The sequence below is a fragment of the Lycium ferocissimum genome, chromosome 4, assembly GCF_029784015.1.
Source record: "Lycium ferocissimum isolate CSIRO_LF1 chromosome 4, AGI_CSIRO_Lferr_CH_V1, whole genome shotgun sequence".
Taxonomy (NCBI): domain Eukaryota; kingdom Viridiplantae; phylum Streptophyta; class Magnoliopsida; order Solanales; family Solanaceae; genus Lycium; species Lycium ferocissimum.
Genome location: NC_081345.1, coordinates 485,338 through 500,374, shown reverse-complemented (window position 1 = coordinate 500,374; position 15,037 = coordinate 485,338). Strand labels below are relative to the sequence as shown.

Genomic DNA, 15,037 nt, shown 5'->3' with positions numbered 1-15,037 from the left:
TTAAAAACTTTTGTGAGAATTACAAAAGCCCCTTAATTATCCCTTATACATAGTAGTAATATATTTTTGTTGAGTTGTATATTTCCGTAAAAATCCCAAAAATAAATCTCCATAAATTGAGGATAGAAGATATTTTAGGCAGTAGAAGACTACCAGTAAAAGCATCACGTTACACCGAACAGTCCTCATTACTTAGGCTTTTCGAAAGGGAGTAAGCTTATTCAAATGACACTTTTGCCCCACATATAAATAGCGAAAAGGAGGGGTAAATCTGGTTTCAGTCTCATTCCAAACTTTCCCTTTAATCGAAGCTCCGTCGCCAAATTTTCTTCCCTCCGCCCACACCGCCGCCGAGCCGCCGCCGTTGCTGCCGACGTTGTTTTTCACTCGCCCCCTTTCTCTGGCGATTACGTCTTCCTTTTCTGACAGAGGGTTAGTTTGGGAAACAAACTTCGTTACTTCTTCTCCCCTAACCCTCGTCTTTTATTTGTATTTTTTTCTTTTTAAAAATTTCTACTTTGCATGTGTACGTTAGATTCCTAATGCTTGGACTTTTTTCTTTTTTCTTTTTCTGCAATTATCTTGCATTCGAACTCCTGTACGGAACATTTGTATGGGAAAGTCAAAGAACCAGTGAAAATCCGCTTTTAGTGTTAAGAAGGACTCTATGTTTTTTGTGGAAACTTTGATCTGTGTTGTGAAAAGGGGTAGTGGTTAAAGGTCATGCAAGTAAAAACTGTGAGTTTGTTAACATGTTTTTGGCCCTCTTTTTTTTTTTTTTTTCCTTTGACAATGATGGTGTCTGGGCAGCTTGAACGCACCTCGACTAATTCACTGGTTGCGTGCTACCTTCACATTAGAAGAATTAACCTAGTGTAATCTCTGCTGGGTTTCGAACCTTGATTTTCTGCTGAGTGTGAACTTGTTGCCCTCAAAACTGTAATCTTGTATTGTCAGACTCCCTGTGTGTGTGAACCTGTATATCATTCTTATTTCTCCCCTTTCATTATCAAAGAGAGAAATTTAGGCAGAGATATAGCAATGCAGAATAAAGCAGATATCTAAAGCAATCCTTGACCAATCCCAGTAAACTGGAGTCACAAAAATAATAAGTTCTGTGAGTGATACCCATGTCTAGCATCCAGTAAAACAAAGAAGAAAAAGAAGAATCACCTGTTTAGTGAAACCCATCATTAAAACTTGAATTATAACTTAAAAGGTGCGAATGATAGCCAACGCCAGTGAATTCATCTGCCTGAAGGGTGCAAGTGAGGATTGTTTACGCCTTGCAATGTCATGTACCATTTTACTAGCCAGGACTTGATCCATTAAATAGGATCTGAATGTGTTCTAGACAATTGACAGTCCCTTCAAAATACTTGGGATGTTTAGTTCTTTGGGGTGGGGTGTGGGGGGGGGGGGGATAATGACAATGAGTTCCTATGCAGTTGATACATGACACTTGTTGGACATCCGTCTTTGACAGTTGTTTAAAACTGTACTGACATACTGTGTTTGATCTAATTAATCTAGGTGTTTCTATATTCTTGAACTCATTTTTGTTTCCTATTTTCTTCCTTGTTATGGAGATAAGTTTGTGGTTGTAGCTAATTTTTCTTTTTTCATGTGTAGAAGCCGGAATCATGGTGTATGTATATTGAGCTTATCATGGCTTCTAAAGGGTATAAATCTAAGCCGGACCATGAAACACGTGTCCGACGTCAAAAGGTTTGAGTTACATCTTAGTTGCAATCATCCTTACATTTAGAAGCTATTATCTGTGGTTTTCTTTCTGTATTAATTCTTTTTTTTTTTTTTGGGTCAATCCATTTCCTTTTATATCGGGAGTCTCAAGGTGGATGGGGTTGTTTTTCTTTTTTGATCTATGCATTATTCCTTTTAGGCTGAGCAAGTATACATGGTAATAGCAGAGCAGTATGCTTAGAATGTGAATGAACTTATCAAAGAAAAAACACATAATTTTAATGGATTAGTGTGTTGAGCCTAGATCAATCTAAGCATTGTGGTTGGTGGGTGATAGACCAAACCTTGGCCATGTTTCTTAGCCATAATAATTCAGAATGCTCTTAACATTACCAGTTTTGGGAAAAAAAAATAATTTAGAATGCTCTTGGTTGCCAAAATGTGCCTATTTAAGGATTCTGAAATAGGTATTTCCAGGTCCAGCACAAATGGCAGTATTATGAAATCATTCTAGTAGGTGGAATACACTATTATGCAGCGACATATTGATGAATTCCATGGGAATCACCTTATCGTGCTTAGAAAAATAAATTCTATGGGAATCAGTCATGTGCCGAAGATGTTCTCAAGTCTTTGTTCCTGTATGGTATCTTAATTAAAAGCTCACACAAGGGTATCAAATGTACATCTAATATAGGCGAGAAGGGTCTTATCTAGAATGGAGGCTGTTCATAATTTTGTGTGGCCTGAACCCTTGGATGTATCAGCAGTTGATGTGAAAGAGTTAACAATGGGTGATTGGTTTTGGAATGGAAGAAGACTTGCTCTCGAATGGTGGTCTCCGGTGGCCGGAACTCAACTTGCAACACCAAAGTCTGCTTCCCGATGGGTGAGAGCTTTCGGAGTTCCATTGCATGCCTGGTCGGAGAAAACCATGAAATTCCTCGGTGATTCTTGCGGTGGTTATGTGGATGCGATGAGGACACGAAAGAAGAGGAATCATCTCTACCGGGCTCGTATTTGCATCACTGATTCTACCCGGAGATTCCCGAAAGATCGATCTGAAATATGAGGATTGGACCTTTGAGATCTCCATTGTTGCGATGTTGTTGCAAAATTACGACCTCGGGGAATGGGCCACGGGGGCGAGGTTATTGACCAGCGGTCCAAGACAACGAGCCGCATGTGTCATGCCTACAAAGTCGAGTTTTTAAATTTTGAATCTCCAGGGTTGGGCCATCCTCTATTTCGGCCCAACAAAGCGAGGTCGAGCCCAAACTTCGGTCCAGCCCGGAGAGGACCACTTATATTATTCCAGAAGGCGTAAAAGGAATAAAGCTCCCCTTATTAAGAAAAAACCACAATTACATGAGTGGAAATCAAAAGGGCCGGCCCAAACCCTTTATCAGGAAACCCCTACTCTTTTTACAAAAGGGAAGGGCCCAGCTGAAACTTTCTATGTGGATTCAGTAGTGACGACTAGTCAATCTCTTGTCAAAACTGATCACGATGGTTCTATGGCAGATAATGACGATGCAGATGATGAAGCGGAATACTTGCAATCCCTCTCTCTTCTCACTCTCCCTTCTTTACACCCTGAATCTCACTTGCCCAATCCTCAGGGTTTTGATTTTTCCCCTTCCTCTGGAAGTGATACGTTGCAATTAACATGGGATGGGTATAATCACGATATACATCAGGATATTCATACTCCAACAGTAATTGAGATGTCGCACTGGACTAAAATAACCATGACTAAAGCATGCAAGGCTTTTGGGTGAATTCTTTAGGTTTCGAGCCTGAAATCTTCGATATGATTCTGCGCATGGAGCAGAAAAGGCAATCTCAATTGCAGCAGCAAAAGGGGAGAAGTAGCGAGACTAAGAAACCAAAAAAGAAGGAAGAATTAGAGGCAAAGAAATTGGCTTGCACTATTACATATGAAAAAGGTGAAGGATCCAACAGGGGCAGGCAACTCAAAGCCTTCTCTGAATGAAAGCCAAGATCATTAGCTGGAACGTAAGGGGCTCAATGATACGAGCAAGAGGAGCACCATCAATTCTCTTATTCAGAAGTGGAAGCCCGACATTCTATGTTTGCAGGAAACTAAGATCCAAGGCTGTTCTGTGGAGATAGCTAGACAGTTATGGGGTTCAAGATGGGTTGAATGGGTGGAACTGAAAGCCAGTGGCAATAGAGGGGGTATAATTATATTATGGGATAAAAGACAATGGAGTTGTATTGATGCACACTAGGGACAACACACTATGTCAACTATGATGGAAGGTGTTCAAACTAATTTCAGATTCTGCTTTACTGGTGTCTATGGGCCACATACTAACTGGGAAAGGGATGACTTCTGGAACGAATTAGCCGGTGTAAGGGGCCTTTGGAATGAAAGTTGGGTCATCGGAGGAGATTTTAATGTGTGTCGTTTTGAAAGTGAAAGATTCAACTGTATAAGAAGATCTAGAGCCATGAAATGCTTCTCTGAATTTATTCAAGACATGGACTTAGTTGATTTACCATTGCAAGGGGCATTCTATACTTGGACCAGGGGGAAAATTCACTACAAGCTTCTAGAATTGATAGATTCTTGATTTCTTCGCAGTGGAATGACGCTTTTGGCTCTGTGAAACAATTGGCTCTACCTAAGGCTATCTCGGATCATAAACCCATCTCCTTAGAGAGCGGTGACTGGTCTAATGAACCTTCTTATTTTAAATTTGAAAATATGTGGCTCCAGCAGGAAGGTTTTACTGACTTGGTAAAGCAGTGGTGGCAAGGCTACGTGGTTAATGGTTCTCCGGACTTCATCCTCTCTCAAAAGTTGAAATCTTTGAAAAAGGATTTGGTTACATGGAACAGGGAGGTTTTTGGCAAAGTTTCTACCAGAACTAACAAAGCTTTGGAATCAATTTTATTTCTTGAACAGGCAACTGAAGGGAGGTTACAAACTCAAGCTGAAAAGAACAAATTATTGCATTTGAAAATGGAGATCCAACAGTTAGCTAAGGCTGAAGAAACATCTTGGAGACAGAAATCAAGATGCCTGTGGTTGAAAGAAGGGGACAGAAATACTAAATACTTCCAAAGAGCTGCCAACTCTCATAGAAGTTACAACTGTATTGATAGGTTGAAGGTGGGGGACAACATCATTGATGACAAAGTGCAAGTAAAAATGCTATTCTTGACTTCTGTCAGCAGTTGTATGCTGAGGATGAAGCTTGGAGGCCTTCAGCAACCTTTGAAGGCTTGGGTTGTCTGAACCAAGACGATAGGGATGCTCTTGAACAACCTTTTGAAGAAGAGGAAGTGTTGAGTGCTTTAAACTCTTGTGCCACTGACAAGAGCCCAGGACCAGATGGCTTCACAATGGCCTTCTATCAGAACTGCTGGGACACTATTAAACAGGACCTTATGGGAACTTTTCATCATTTTCACAGCAATTGCCACATGGTAAAATCCTTCAATGCTTCTTTTATTGCCCTTATCCCTAAAAAGAAAGGTGCTATAGAACTTAGAGACTTTAGGCCTATCAGTCTTATTGGTAGTGTCTACAAGTTGGTGGCAAAGGTGCTGACTGAAAGATTGAAAAAAGTGATTGGGAGATTGGTCTTAGGTTATCAAAATGCTTTTATAAGAGGCAGACAGATAACTGATGCAGCTCTTATAGCAAATGAAGTCTTGGATTGGAGACAAAAAAGTGATGCCCCTGGTCTCTTATTCAAGTTGGATATAGAGAAGGCTTTTGACAAACTCAACTGGCAGTATCTCACTTCTATCCTAAGGCAAATGGGGTTTGGTGAGAAATGGATCAAATGGATTAAATACAGCTTTTCTACAGTTAAATTTTCTGTTCTGGTCAACAGAAGTCCTGTAGGGTTCTTCTCCCCTAAGAGAGGGATAAGGCAAGGTGACCCCTATCTCCCTTTCTCTTCATTTTGGCCATGGAGGGTCTCAGTAACATGCTGGAAAAGGCAAAGCAATTGCAGTGGATTGGTGGTTTTGCAGTGGGTAACAGGCCTGGTCTTACCGCTCCTGTTTCTCATCTTCTCTTTGCTGATGACACCCTTATTTTTTGTGGTGCTGAGGAGTCTCAAGTGAGGTATCTCAACCTCACCCTTATGATCTTTGAAGCCTTATCAGGGCTCCACATTAACATGATTAAAAGCATTATCTACCCTGTTAATATGGTTCCAGATTTAGAGTTTCTGGCCAGCATCATGTATTGTAGCACTGGCACTTTCCCCACCACATATCTAGGACTCCCCTTGGGAGCTAGTCACAGATCAATGGAGATTTGGAATGTGGTCATCGAAAAGTTTGAGAAAAGATTGGCCTCTTGGCAACAACAGTACCTTTCTTTTGGTGGCAGAGTAACACTCATCAATAGTGTCTTGGATAGTATTCCTACTTACTTCATGTCTCTGTTCCCAATACCATCAGAGGTTCAATATCAACTTGACAAACTAAGGAGGACTTTTTTATGGGAAGGTAATAGCGAAAATCACAAGTATCATCTAGTCGAGTGGGACAAAGTAACTCTTCCAAAACATCTAGGTGGTCTTGGTATAAAGGATTTAGCATTACACAACAAATGTATGTTAATGAAGTGGCACTGGAGGTTTAACCAAGATGATACTGGTCTTTGGAAGGAGATTATCCAAGCTAAATATGGTAGCACTAGCCATTGATGCTCCAACCCAATCTTAACTCCTTATGGAACTGGTTTATGGAAAGATATCAGGAGATTGTGGGATGAGTTCTTTCTCAACACTTCCTTCCAAGTGGGAAATGGGGCTCATCTTCTATTCTGGAAAGACAAATGGCTTGGCTCTATTACTCTTAAGGATGCTTTTCCCAGGCTGTTCCCTATAACAACTAACCCAGATTCAACAATTGCTCAGAACTGGGAGGACAGCTCATGGAATTTGCACCTAAGGAGACACCTAAATGACTGGGAAATAGAGGACATGATAGCATTGATTGGGTGTCTACAGAACAGTCCAGTTCTCACTCAGAGAAATGACAGACTTAAGTGGGGCAGTAACAAGGACGGTTCTTATTCTGTCAAAGAAGGCTACCTGCTTCTGACCTCCAACAAGGACCTGATTGATCAGTGGCCTTGGAAGCTCATTTGGAAAATCAATTTACCGCCTAAAGTCTCCTGTTTCTGCTGGGTCGCTCTAAAAAGGGCTTGTTTAACTCTGGACAACCTCATGAAAAGGAAATTTCATCTCGCTAATAGATGTTACATGTGCCATTGCACCTCTGAAACCATTAACCACCTATTCTTACACTGTCCAGTTGCTACAGATGTGTGGAATATGTTCCTTACTTTGTTTGGTTTGCAATGGGTTATACCTCACACTGTCAGGGAAGTCTTTGTCTGTTGGAGTTCTTGGAAAGTTCGGAAGGCCATCAGGTCTATGGTCCCTGCTTGCATTTTGTGGTGCTTATGGTTGGAAAGGAACCAAAGATGTTTTCATGGTATTGTAACTACCAGCTCAAATCTTAAGGCCAGATGCCTGACTACTCTTTTTAGCTGGATTAATTTTACCCCTGCATATAACCCAGACTCCTTTTTGGATTTTATTAGCTCCTTAGTCTTATGATAGATTCTTGGATTTGTCAGCTCTCTAGACTTATGATAGGTTTTTTGTTATCTTTGTATGAGCTGATATTTCCTCCTCTTTTCTAACTATGCATCCCCTTGATGCCTTTGTGATTATAAAACACTTACATCATCAAAAAAAAAAGAGTTAACAAGTAGAACGTTTAGCTGCGGCTTTGGTTTATATCAATTACTCGATGCTTTTTTTTGTTTGAAAGCAACTTGGATCCCCTCCTAGATGGTGCCAATGCTCTAATTCTTGGAGAATGACAAAGATACCTGTGAATATGGAATTATATAAATCTTATATTAGCATTCAAGTCCATGTAGTTCATTAATGTTTTCTTTGACTTCTCCATTGATTGATCCAAAGTTGCAAGGTGATCATTTTGGTGTATAAGTTCGTTATACTTATATTACCTTCTTTTATTTTCTCTTTTCTTGTTCTCTAATGTATTCTTGACTGGAACATGCTGAGTATCAGAAGATTACACGGCTGAACTGTGGCATCATATTAATACAAACCAGCCATCTGGCTTATTAGTGTTGTGAGCTGCAATGCTTTTGTCACATGGCTAACCATTGTGGTTGATGCAATGCAATGTCATTTAGTGATATTGGATAAAGAATTAGGCCAAAAGCACACTTCGAAATAGAAAGAAAGAAGGAAAGCATGAGACCCCGGGTCAAAAGAAGAAGGGAAGCATGAAGCAACTATCTAAATTTGCTATCTTTCTATGAGCTCCTACGAAAAGGTCGTACTCCCAAAGAAAGGGAGCTTAAGTATATTTTTTAAGAGATGAGTTTTCTTGATCCAGCTATAAGGATGGGACAATACGGTAAAGATAAAACGTGGAACATAATAGAAATCCCTAGTTTTTGAATCTATTGGACCAACTATCTTTGTCCTAGAAATTGTGTGATATAGGGTCATTTTATTTTCTTCTTCCTAATTAGTTGGTCAGATATACGGATATTCCCATAAAAAAGATCTATCTAATTAGTAGGGGTTACCTTGTTCCTCTCTCGTCTTCTACATTCTGTTTGCTCATTTTCTTGATTTGTATTTAGGGTCTTGAAGCACCTAAAGAACCTCAACGTCTAAAAACACACTGGGATCATGTTCTTGAGGAGATGGTCTGGTTGTCGAAGGTATATAAAGTCCTTTCCCTATTTCAGGAGCTATTATGTAAGTTACTAGATGAATGTCAATGAAGTTATTCTAAGGATGATTTCTTATATATCAGGACTTTGAATCAGAGAGGAAGTGGAAGTTGGCTCAAGCAAGGAAGGTTGCTATACGAGCTAGCAAGGGAATGCTTGATCAGGCGACACGGGGAGAAAAGAGAGTTAAGGTGGTTGTTTTATTCTCTTCTCCTGCACGTGAACATTTTCATATTAGTGACCGACACTTCAGTAGGTATTGCATTGTTTACTAATTACATTGCTAAAATTTACTTATTTCTCTACTATAATATTTCATCAGGAAGAAGAGCAACGTCTGCGTAAAGTTGCACTCAATATCTCAAAGGACATCAAAAAATTTTGGTTGAAAATAGAGAAGCTGGTAAAGTTCATTATCTGGAGAACTTTCAGACTCAACTGTTTTTCCCAATCCAAGTAATCTTGAGCTTTGACAGAGATTATTCACATGTTTTTGATATTTCAGGTTCTTTACAAGCATCAGTTGGAGCTAGATGAGAAGAAGAAGAAAGCACTTGACAAGCAGCTAGAGTTTCTTCTTGGACAAACAGAAAGGTTAGTCTGCCCCTCCGCTTCCTTTTCCTTTCCTGTTTTGCTGATGTCGTTTCTACTGCTAAGAAGACCCTCTTATTACTACTCTATATACACTAGAAGTCTAGAACGACAAAGTTTTGTCGTCCTCACGGGTAATATAGGAATATCAATTCTTTGATGCTTACACGTGGCTGCTGCAATTGGCTTTTCCCTGCATATTATCATTTTTTCCCTCATTCATTTTCTTAAGACCACTCTCGCATGGGCCTTTATAATTTGTGTATAGTGTAACCTTTTAAGGAGCTTTTCTTGCCCCTTATCAGGTTACCTTTTACATCATTTGTCCTTATACATTTTGGTAAAATTTACGGAGCTTTGGAGCCAATTTTTTTTTCCAACTGAAGCATTTACTAGGTCTTACTTTCTTTCAAACATGTCCCATGTCATATGATCCTCTCCATACTCTTCCTCTCTATTTGTTTCAAACCTCCAAAATTTTGCTCCTTTAGTGAGCTCATATGTGCTTAGATCTGTCCGAGAATCATTTTCAGGTATAGTTTTAAAAATCTTTTACTTTACATGCACTTGAATTGTTATTTATTAATATCCTTATATGTTTATTAGGTTAATTTGTGTAAAGACTCTAAACTAAGTTTATAAATATTAGTATAAACTTGAAGTTGTTAAAAAGTTTACTGCATTAGTTAGATGATTGTAGAAGATGAAAATATGGGTATTTGCTAATACATGTGAAAATAAAGTACATTGTTAAAATCTTAATGAGTTCAAGGTATGCATATGTGAGTTTGAAGTAAATAATTCTATCAATAGTGAAAGCTAAAATGTTAAAGGAGTAAAATGAAGTTTTGCTTTTATATATTGGAAACATACTTTAAATTTTATTAGTTGTTATATGAGGTTGTTACATTACGTGCTTTTGAACTATTTATCTCATCTACCACTAGTTTCTCAATGCACCTTACTTCATGTTTTTCTTTAAAAGAAATCAAATGTTGGTACAAAATAGTTGGCATTACTTGAGATCTTCTTCATGGTGGATAAGTGTTCTTTTCAAAAAACATCTACTCCTTCCATTTCAATTTATGTGAACCTATTTGGCTGGGCATAGAGTTTATGAAAAAAGAGAAGACTTTTGAACTTGTGGTGTAAAATGAGGCACATATATATTTTGCATGGCTATAAATCATTGCATAAAGGTAAATTATTTCCAAATATGGAAAGGGGTCATTCTTTTTGGCACGAACTAAAAAGGAAATAGGTTCACATAAATTGAAACGGAAGGAGTATTTCAATTTTGGTTTTGGTTTGAACATTAATCCTTTGCATGCACAAATCGTTTTATAATTTTTGTTCTTCTTTCATAGAACTTGTATTAAATCTTGTTTTTCCTATGAAAAAGTTTAGTACAATGACCTTTATTAGATTAACCTGGAGTGTATACAATATTGTCAAGAATTAAGAAATTAACATCTTTTTTTAAAAAAAAAAGAAGACATGAACCTTTATTTTTTTAAACTTGTTCAATTACATGTGGGGATGAAGAAGAGGAAAAAGGACAAGAGGTTAAAACTTTCCTGAATATTGGTGATTGTACGAGGTTCTATATTATTATGTTGAACCAAGTATGATTCTCATGTAATTAGTTCCTTTTTCCAGACTTATTTTTTCTGAGCTGAATAGAAATCTTTTATGGACAACTTTATTCTTCGCCTTTAAAATATCTATGATGCATTATAAATACTGAAAGTAGAAATTATTGAATGGTGCCATATACAACAACATACCTAATATAATCCCACAAGGTGGGGTCTGGAGACGGTAGAAATTATTGAATGGTGCCATATATAGTGTTAAAAATGAAGGTAGTGTTATCAGTCAAGATCGAATTGTCTTTAAAATGTCTTGTTTGGTTAACTAAGAATTAATCTTTTTAAGCATAAATATATATGAAGAACTAACTTGATTCTTGAGGTTCATTTTAATGAATTTGAGTTTGTTCTTGAATTTCGTCTAAAACTAACATCACGTCACCACATTTAACTAGCATAAACCCTTGACCCATAAATTAATGAGTCAAAAGTTCATAGATATCAAAAGAAATCTATTTCTATCTATAACTAAAAATCATATGCTCACAAATTCATAATAATACGAAAATGTTTTCCAATTTATAATCTTCACCGAACGTAGTCATCATACTTTATTATGTTAGTTTATAGGATATTGAATCACTTGTGTCCTTTGGTATTTGCTAAATTTCCTGCCAAACTTGCTTCCTCATAAATAATTTTCCTTTAAAAATTATCCAATTATATGACTATTTAATTGTGTAAAACTTATCAACAAGACATGATCACGCAACTACATTTAAATTAGTTATGCAGTAGAAAAGTGTGACACAAATTATACTTAATTAATTAATATTACTGTTTCTATATCTTCAGTTTGGGCCCGGGCTTAGCGCGGGCCTCCAGCAACTAGTTTGCAATGAAAAGACGTTTTTTTTTTTTTTTTTGAATTTGTTGAGTTGTAGTTGATTGATTGACCTAATGAATAACATGATTAGGCGTTCTTCCTTCTTTATCCTAGGTACTCAACAATGCTCGCGGAGAACCTTGTAAGTTCACCAAGTACTTGCAAACAAAAGAATTCTTTGTCTGCACCAGAAGCATTGAGAATCCAGTGTAAAGAAGGGAGTGAAGGGGATGTAACCAATCGTGACTGTGTTGGAGAAAATCTTCGTAAGTACATTAACTAGATAACTGACAAATATTGAGAAGCTTATTGACAATAATTTTCCCTCTGTTTCTTACTTAAACTGAAATTTCCAGAACATTCAACTGGTAGTGATATTGATGACGACTTTGGTGTGCAATCTGAAGACGAAATGGTAAGCTTTCAAATAGCAGAGGTGGATTTTGATACCATGCTTATTTGTGTTAGTAGGTTTTTGAAGTCTTACATATCATTCATTTTTACCATTGAAAAGGTGTTTGATATGTATCCTGTAAATGCTTGAATGCGGGGGGCAGCATGAATTATTCATACTTGAGCTAAAATAGTGATCATAACGCCTGGTGTGGGTTTGATATTAAGCTAATTACAGGAAACTAGCTTTGAGGCAAATTTTCTGATGAAATAAGTTTGGAGATTTTCTTCCTCTCTACCCCATTTTCTGGTCCTGAAGGAAGGGTCGGCGTTTGCGCTGCACAATAATATCAAAGCCCGGAATGAGCTGTGATTTATTTGAAATAAGACCTTAAAAACAATATGTTGATCTTTACAGCGAATTAAATGTACTTAGATGACCTTGCAGAGTATAACATTATAAATACATGTTGATGCAATCATCTAATCCAAATGGCAGGCAGTAGTTTTATGGGGCACCAGTGGTTTCAGACCTTTAATTTCTTGAAGCAGTTGTGTGGATTCTTTTTTTTTTTTTTTTTTTTTTTTGAAATTGGTAACAACTTGTATTCACAGTAAAATTCAGCTTCAATTGAAGCTGAATTGTAATCTTTACAGCAAAAGTATAAGGCGCACCCAACAAAAACTTACACTTGTTTAATACATACAACATGTTACCTTCTCAAAAAAAAAAAAAAACTTACACTTGTCCTATTAAATCTACCAGGTCTCCTAGCTCCCCCCACAAATTTTGTTTACACCAAAAATAGAAGAGATTTAGACAATTCATCCTAATTTTCTGGATAGAGCTACTAGTGCCCTCAAAAATTCTAGCAGTCCTTTCCTTCCATATTGTCCACCAAACACAAGCTGGGATGATCTGCCACCAGTCTTCTTCTCCACCTCTCTTCCCTACACTCTTCCAGCATCTGAGAAGCTCAACAGTAGTATTAGGCATAGTCCAATTGATACCAAGGATACAAAAGAACATGTTCCACATATTTTTAGTTGTCTTGCAGTGTAAGAAAAGGTGCTTATTGGTTTCACCATCTTGACCACATAAGAAATGTCTTGAACAAATCTGAAAACCTCTTCTTTGTAATTTCTCGTGGGTCAGGCATGCCCTCCTTGCAACCAACCAAACAAAACAAGAGACCTTGAAAGAGATTTTTACTTTCCAAATGAGCTTCCAGGGCCAAATCTTCATCAAGGTTGTACTATGGTTGAGGTTCCAGTAAACAGACTTAACAGAGAAAGTTCCTTTGTTGTTCAATTTCCATCTTAGTCTGTCAGGGTAAACTGAAGTTCCTCCAAAGGAGGCTAAGAGTTGGAGCATATTGGTTAAGCTTTCAATTTCCCAATCATTGAGAGCTCTTCTGAAAATAAGATCCCATCCTTGAGGGCTCCAAACTTGACTGATTTGTGCTTGAGCTTGGAGGCTTATAGAGTATAAGTCAGGGAAAGTCGATTGAAGGTTGTTATGGCCAATCCAGTGATCTGCCCAAAAGTAGTCTTTCTGCCATCGCCAACTATGATATCTACATTAGCCCAGAATTCATTCCAGTGGAACCTAATAGATTTCCATGCACTAGTACCATAAGGGCCATTAACTTCTTTTGTAATCCATTGATCTAGCATCCCATATTTCTGGGAAATGAATCTTTTCCATAAACATTGTCCTCTGAATTGAATCTCCATAGCCATTTCTGCAACAAACTTTTGTTGTGCAACCCCAAGTTCTTAATGCCCAGCCCACTCTCCTTCTTGCTCAAAATGATTGAGTCCCATTTGACCAGGTTCTTGCATCTCCTTTCATCATCAACTTTATTACCTCAGTTTGTCAATCTTTTTCTCCACTCATCTGGGGAGTGGGAAGAGAGACATCATGTATGTAGGGAGGGCATCCAAGAAAGAATTAATGAGTGTAACTCTGCCACCCAAAGAGAGGTATTGGGTTTTCCACCTTGTCAGCTTCTTGTTACATCTCTACAAAACTTCATCCCAGATTTCTTTGGATTTGTTTTTGGCACCTAGAGGCATCCCTAGGTACTTAGTGGGAAGCGAGCCCACTTGACAACCTAGGTTCCATGCTAGATTCTGAAGATCATCAACTTGATTAATTGGATAGAGTGAACTTTTGCTCCAGTTGACATGAAGACTAGACAAGGCTTCAAAAATGGTCAGGATTGCTCTGAGATGTTTGATCTGCTCCACTTCAGCATCACAAAAAACTAGTGAATCGTCAGCATATAGTAAATGAGTGATCCCCAGATGGTTGCTAATGGTGGACTGAGAGTCGAAGCCCCTAATCCAACCATTAGATTTAGCTGTCCTAACCATGTGATTAAGACCTTCCATAGCAATCAAAAATAAGAAAGGTGACAATGGGTCACCCTGTCTGAGACCCCTTTGAGATTGAAGGAAACCTGCTGGACAACCATTTATCAGAACAGAAAATCTAACACTAGAGATGCAAAATTTGATCCAGTTTATCCACTTGTGCCCAAAGCCCATGTCTTCCAGGATCTTCAGCAGATAGCCCCAATTGACACGGTCAAAAGCTTTTTCGGTATCCAATTTACATAGAATTCCCGGCTTTCCTTGTTTGAATCTGGAGTCCACTAGCTCATTAGCTAGTAAGGCTGCATCCATAATCTGTCTCCCTTTCAAGAAGGCCATTTGGTGTTCATCGATCAGCTTCCCCATGACTGTCTTCAGTCTTTCTGTGATGATTTTAGAGATGATCTTGTAAACTCCTCCGATAAGGCTTATAGGTCTGAAATCTTTAAGTTCTTCTGCCCCATTCTTCTTTGGTATCAATGCAATGAGAGTAGCATTGAAGGATGTCTCAAAGAATTCATTGTGATGAAAATTAAGAATGGTTTGCGTTAGGTCTTCCTTTAGAATATCCCAACATTCTTTAAAGAAACCCATTGTAAAGCCATCGGGGCCCGGAGCCTTGTCGATTGCACATAAATTGATGGTATTTAGCACTTCTTCTTCAGAAAAAGGTCTTTGCAACCATTGACTTTCCTCCTCAGTTATCTTGGG

General features: G+C 38.1%; 1 protein-coding gene across 3 annotated transcripts in view; it reads left to right on the top strand.

Annotated features, from left to right (window-relative positions):
• Nucleotides 1-213: 213 nt before the first annotated feature.
• Nucleotides 214-15,037, top strand: part of LOC132051451 (protein PHOTOPERIOD-INDEPENDENT EARLY FLOWERING 1) — a 34,253-nt gene continuing 19,429 nt past the window's right edge. The window contains exons 1-8 of one of the 3 annotated variants that reach the window (XM_059442511.1): nucleotides 214-432; nucleotides 1,633-1,728; nucleotides 8,393-8,473; nucleotides 8,569-8,676; nucleotides 8,808-8,888; nucleotides 8,991-9,079; nucleotides 11,669-11,820; nucleotides 11,911-11,969. In XM_059442511.1, coding sequence (XP_059298494.1) covers nucleotides 1,651-1,728; nucleotides 8,393-8,473; nucleotides 8,569-8,676; nucleotides 8,808-8,888; nucleotides 8,991-9,079; nucleotides 11,669-11,820; nucleotides 11,911-11,969 — 648 coding nt within the window. In that variant the 5' untranslated portion in view covers nucleotides 214-432; nucleotides 1,633-1,650. Of the gene's footprint in view, nucleotides 433-1,632; nucleotides 1,729-8,392; nucleotides 8,474-8,568; nucleotides 8,677-8,807; nucleotides 8,889-8,990; nucleotides 9,080-11,668; nucleotides 11,821-11,910; nucleotides 11,970-15,037 lie in introns of those variants that run through there. The other 2 variants (XM_059442510.1, XM_059442512.1) reach the window with 2 other exon arrangements.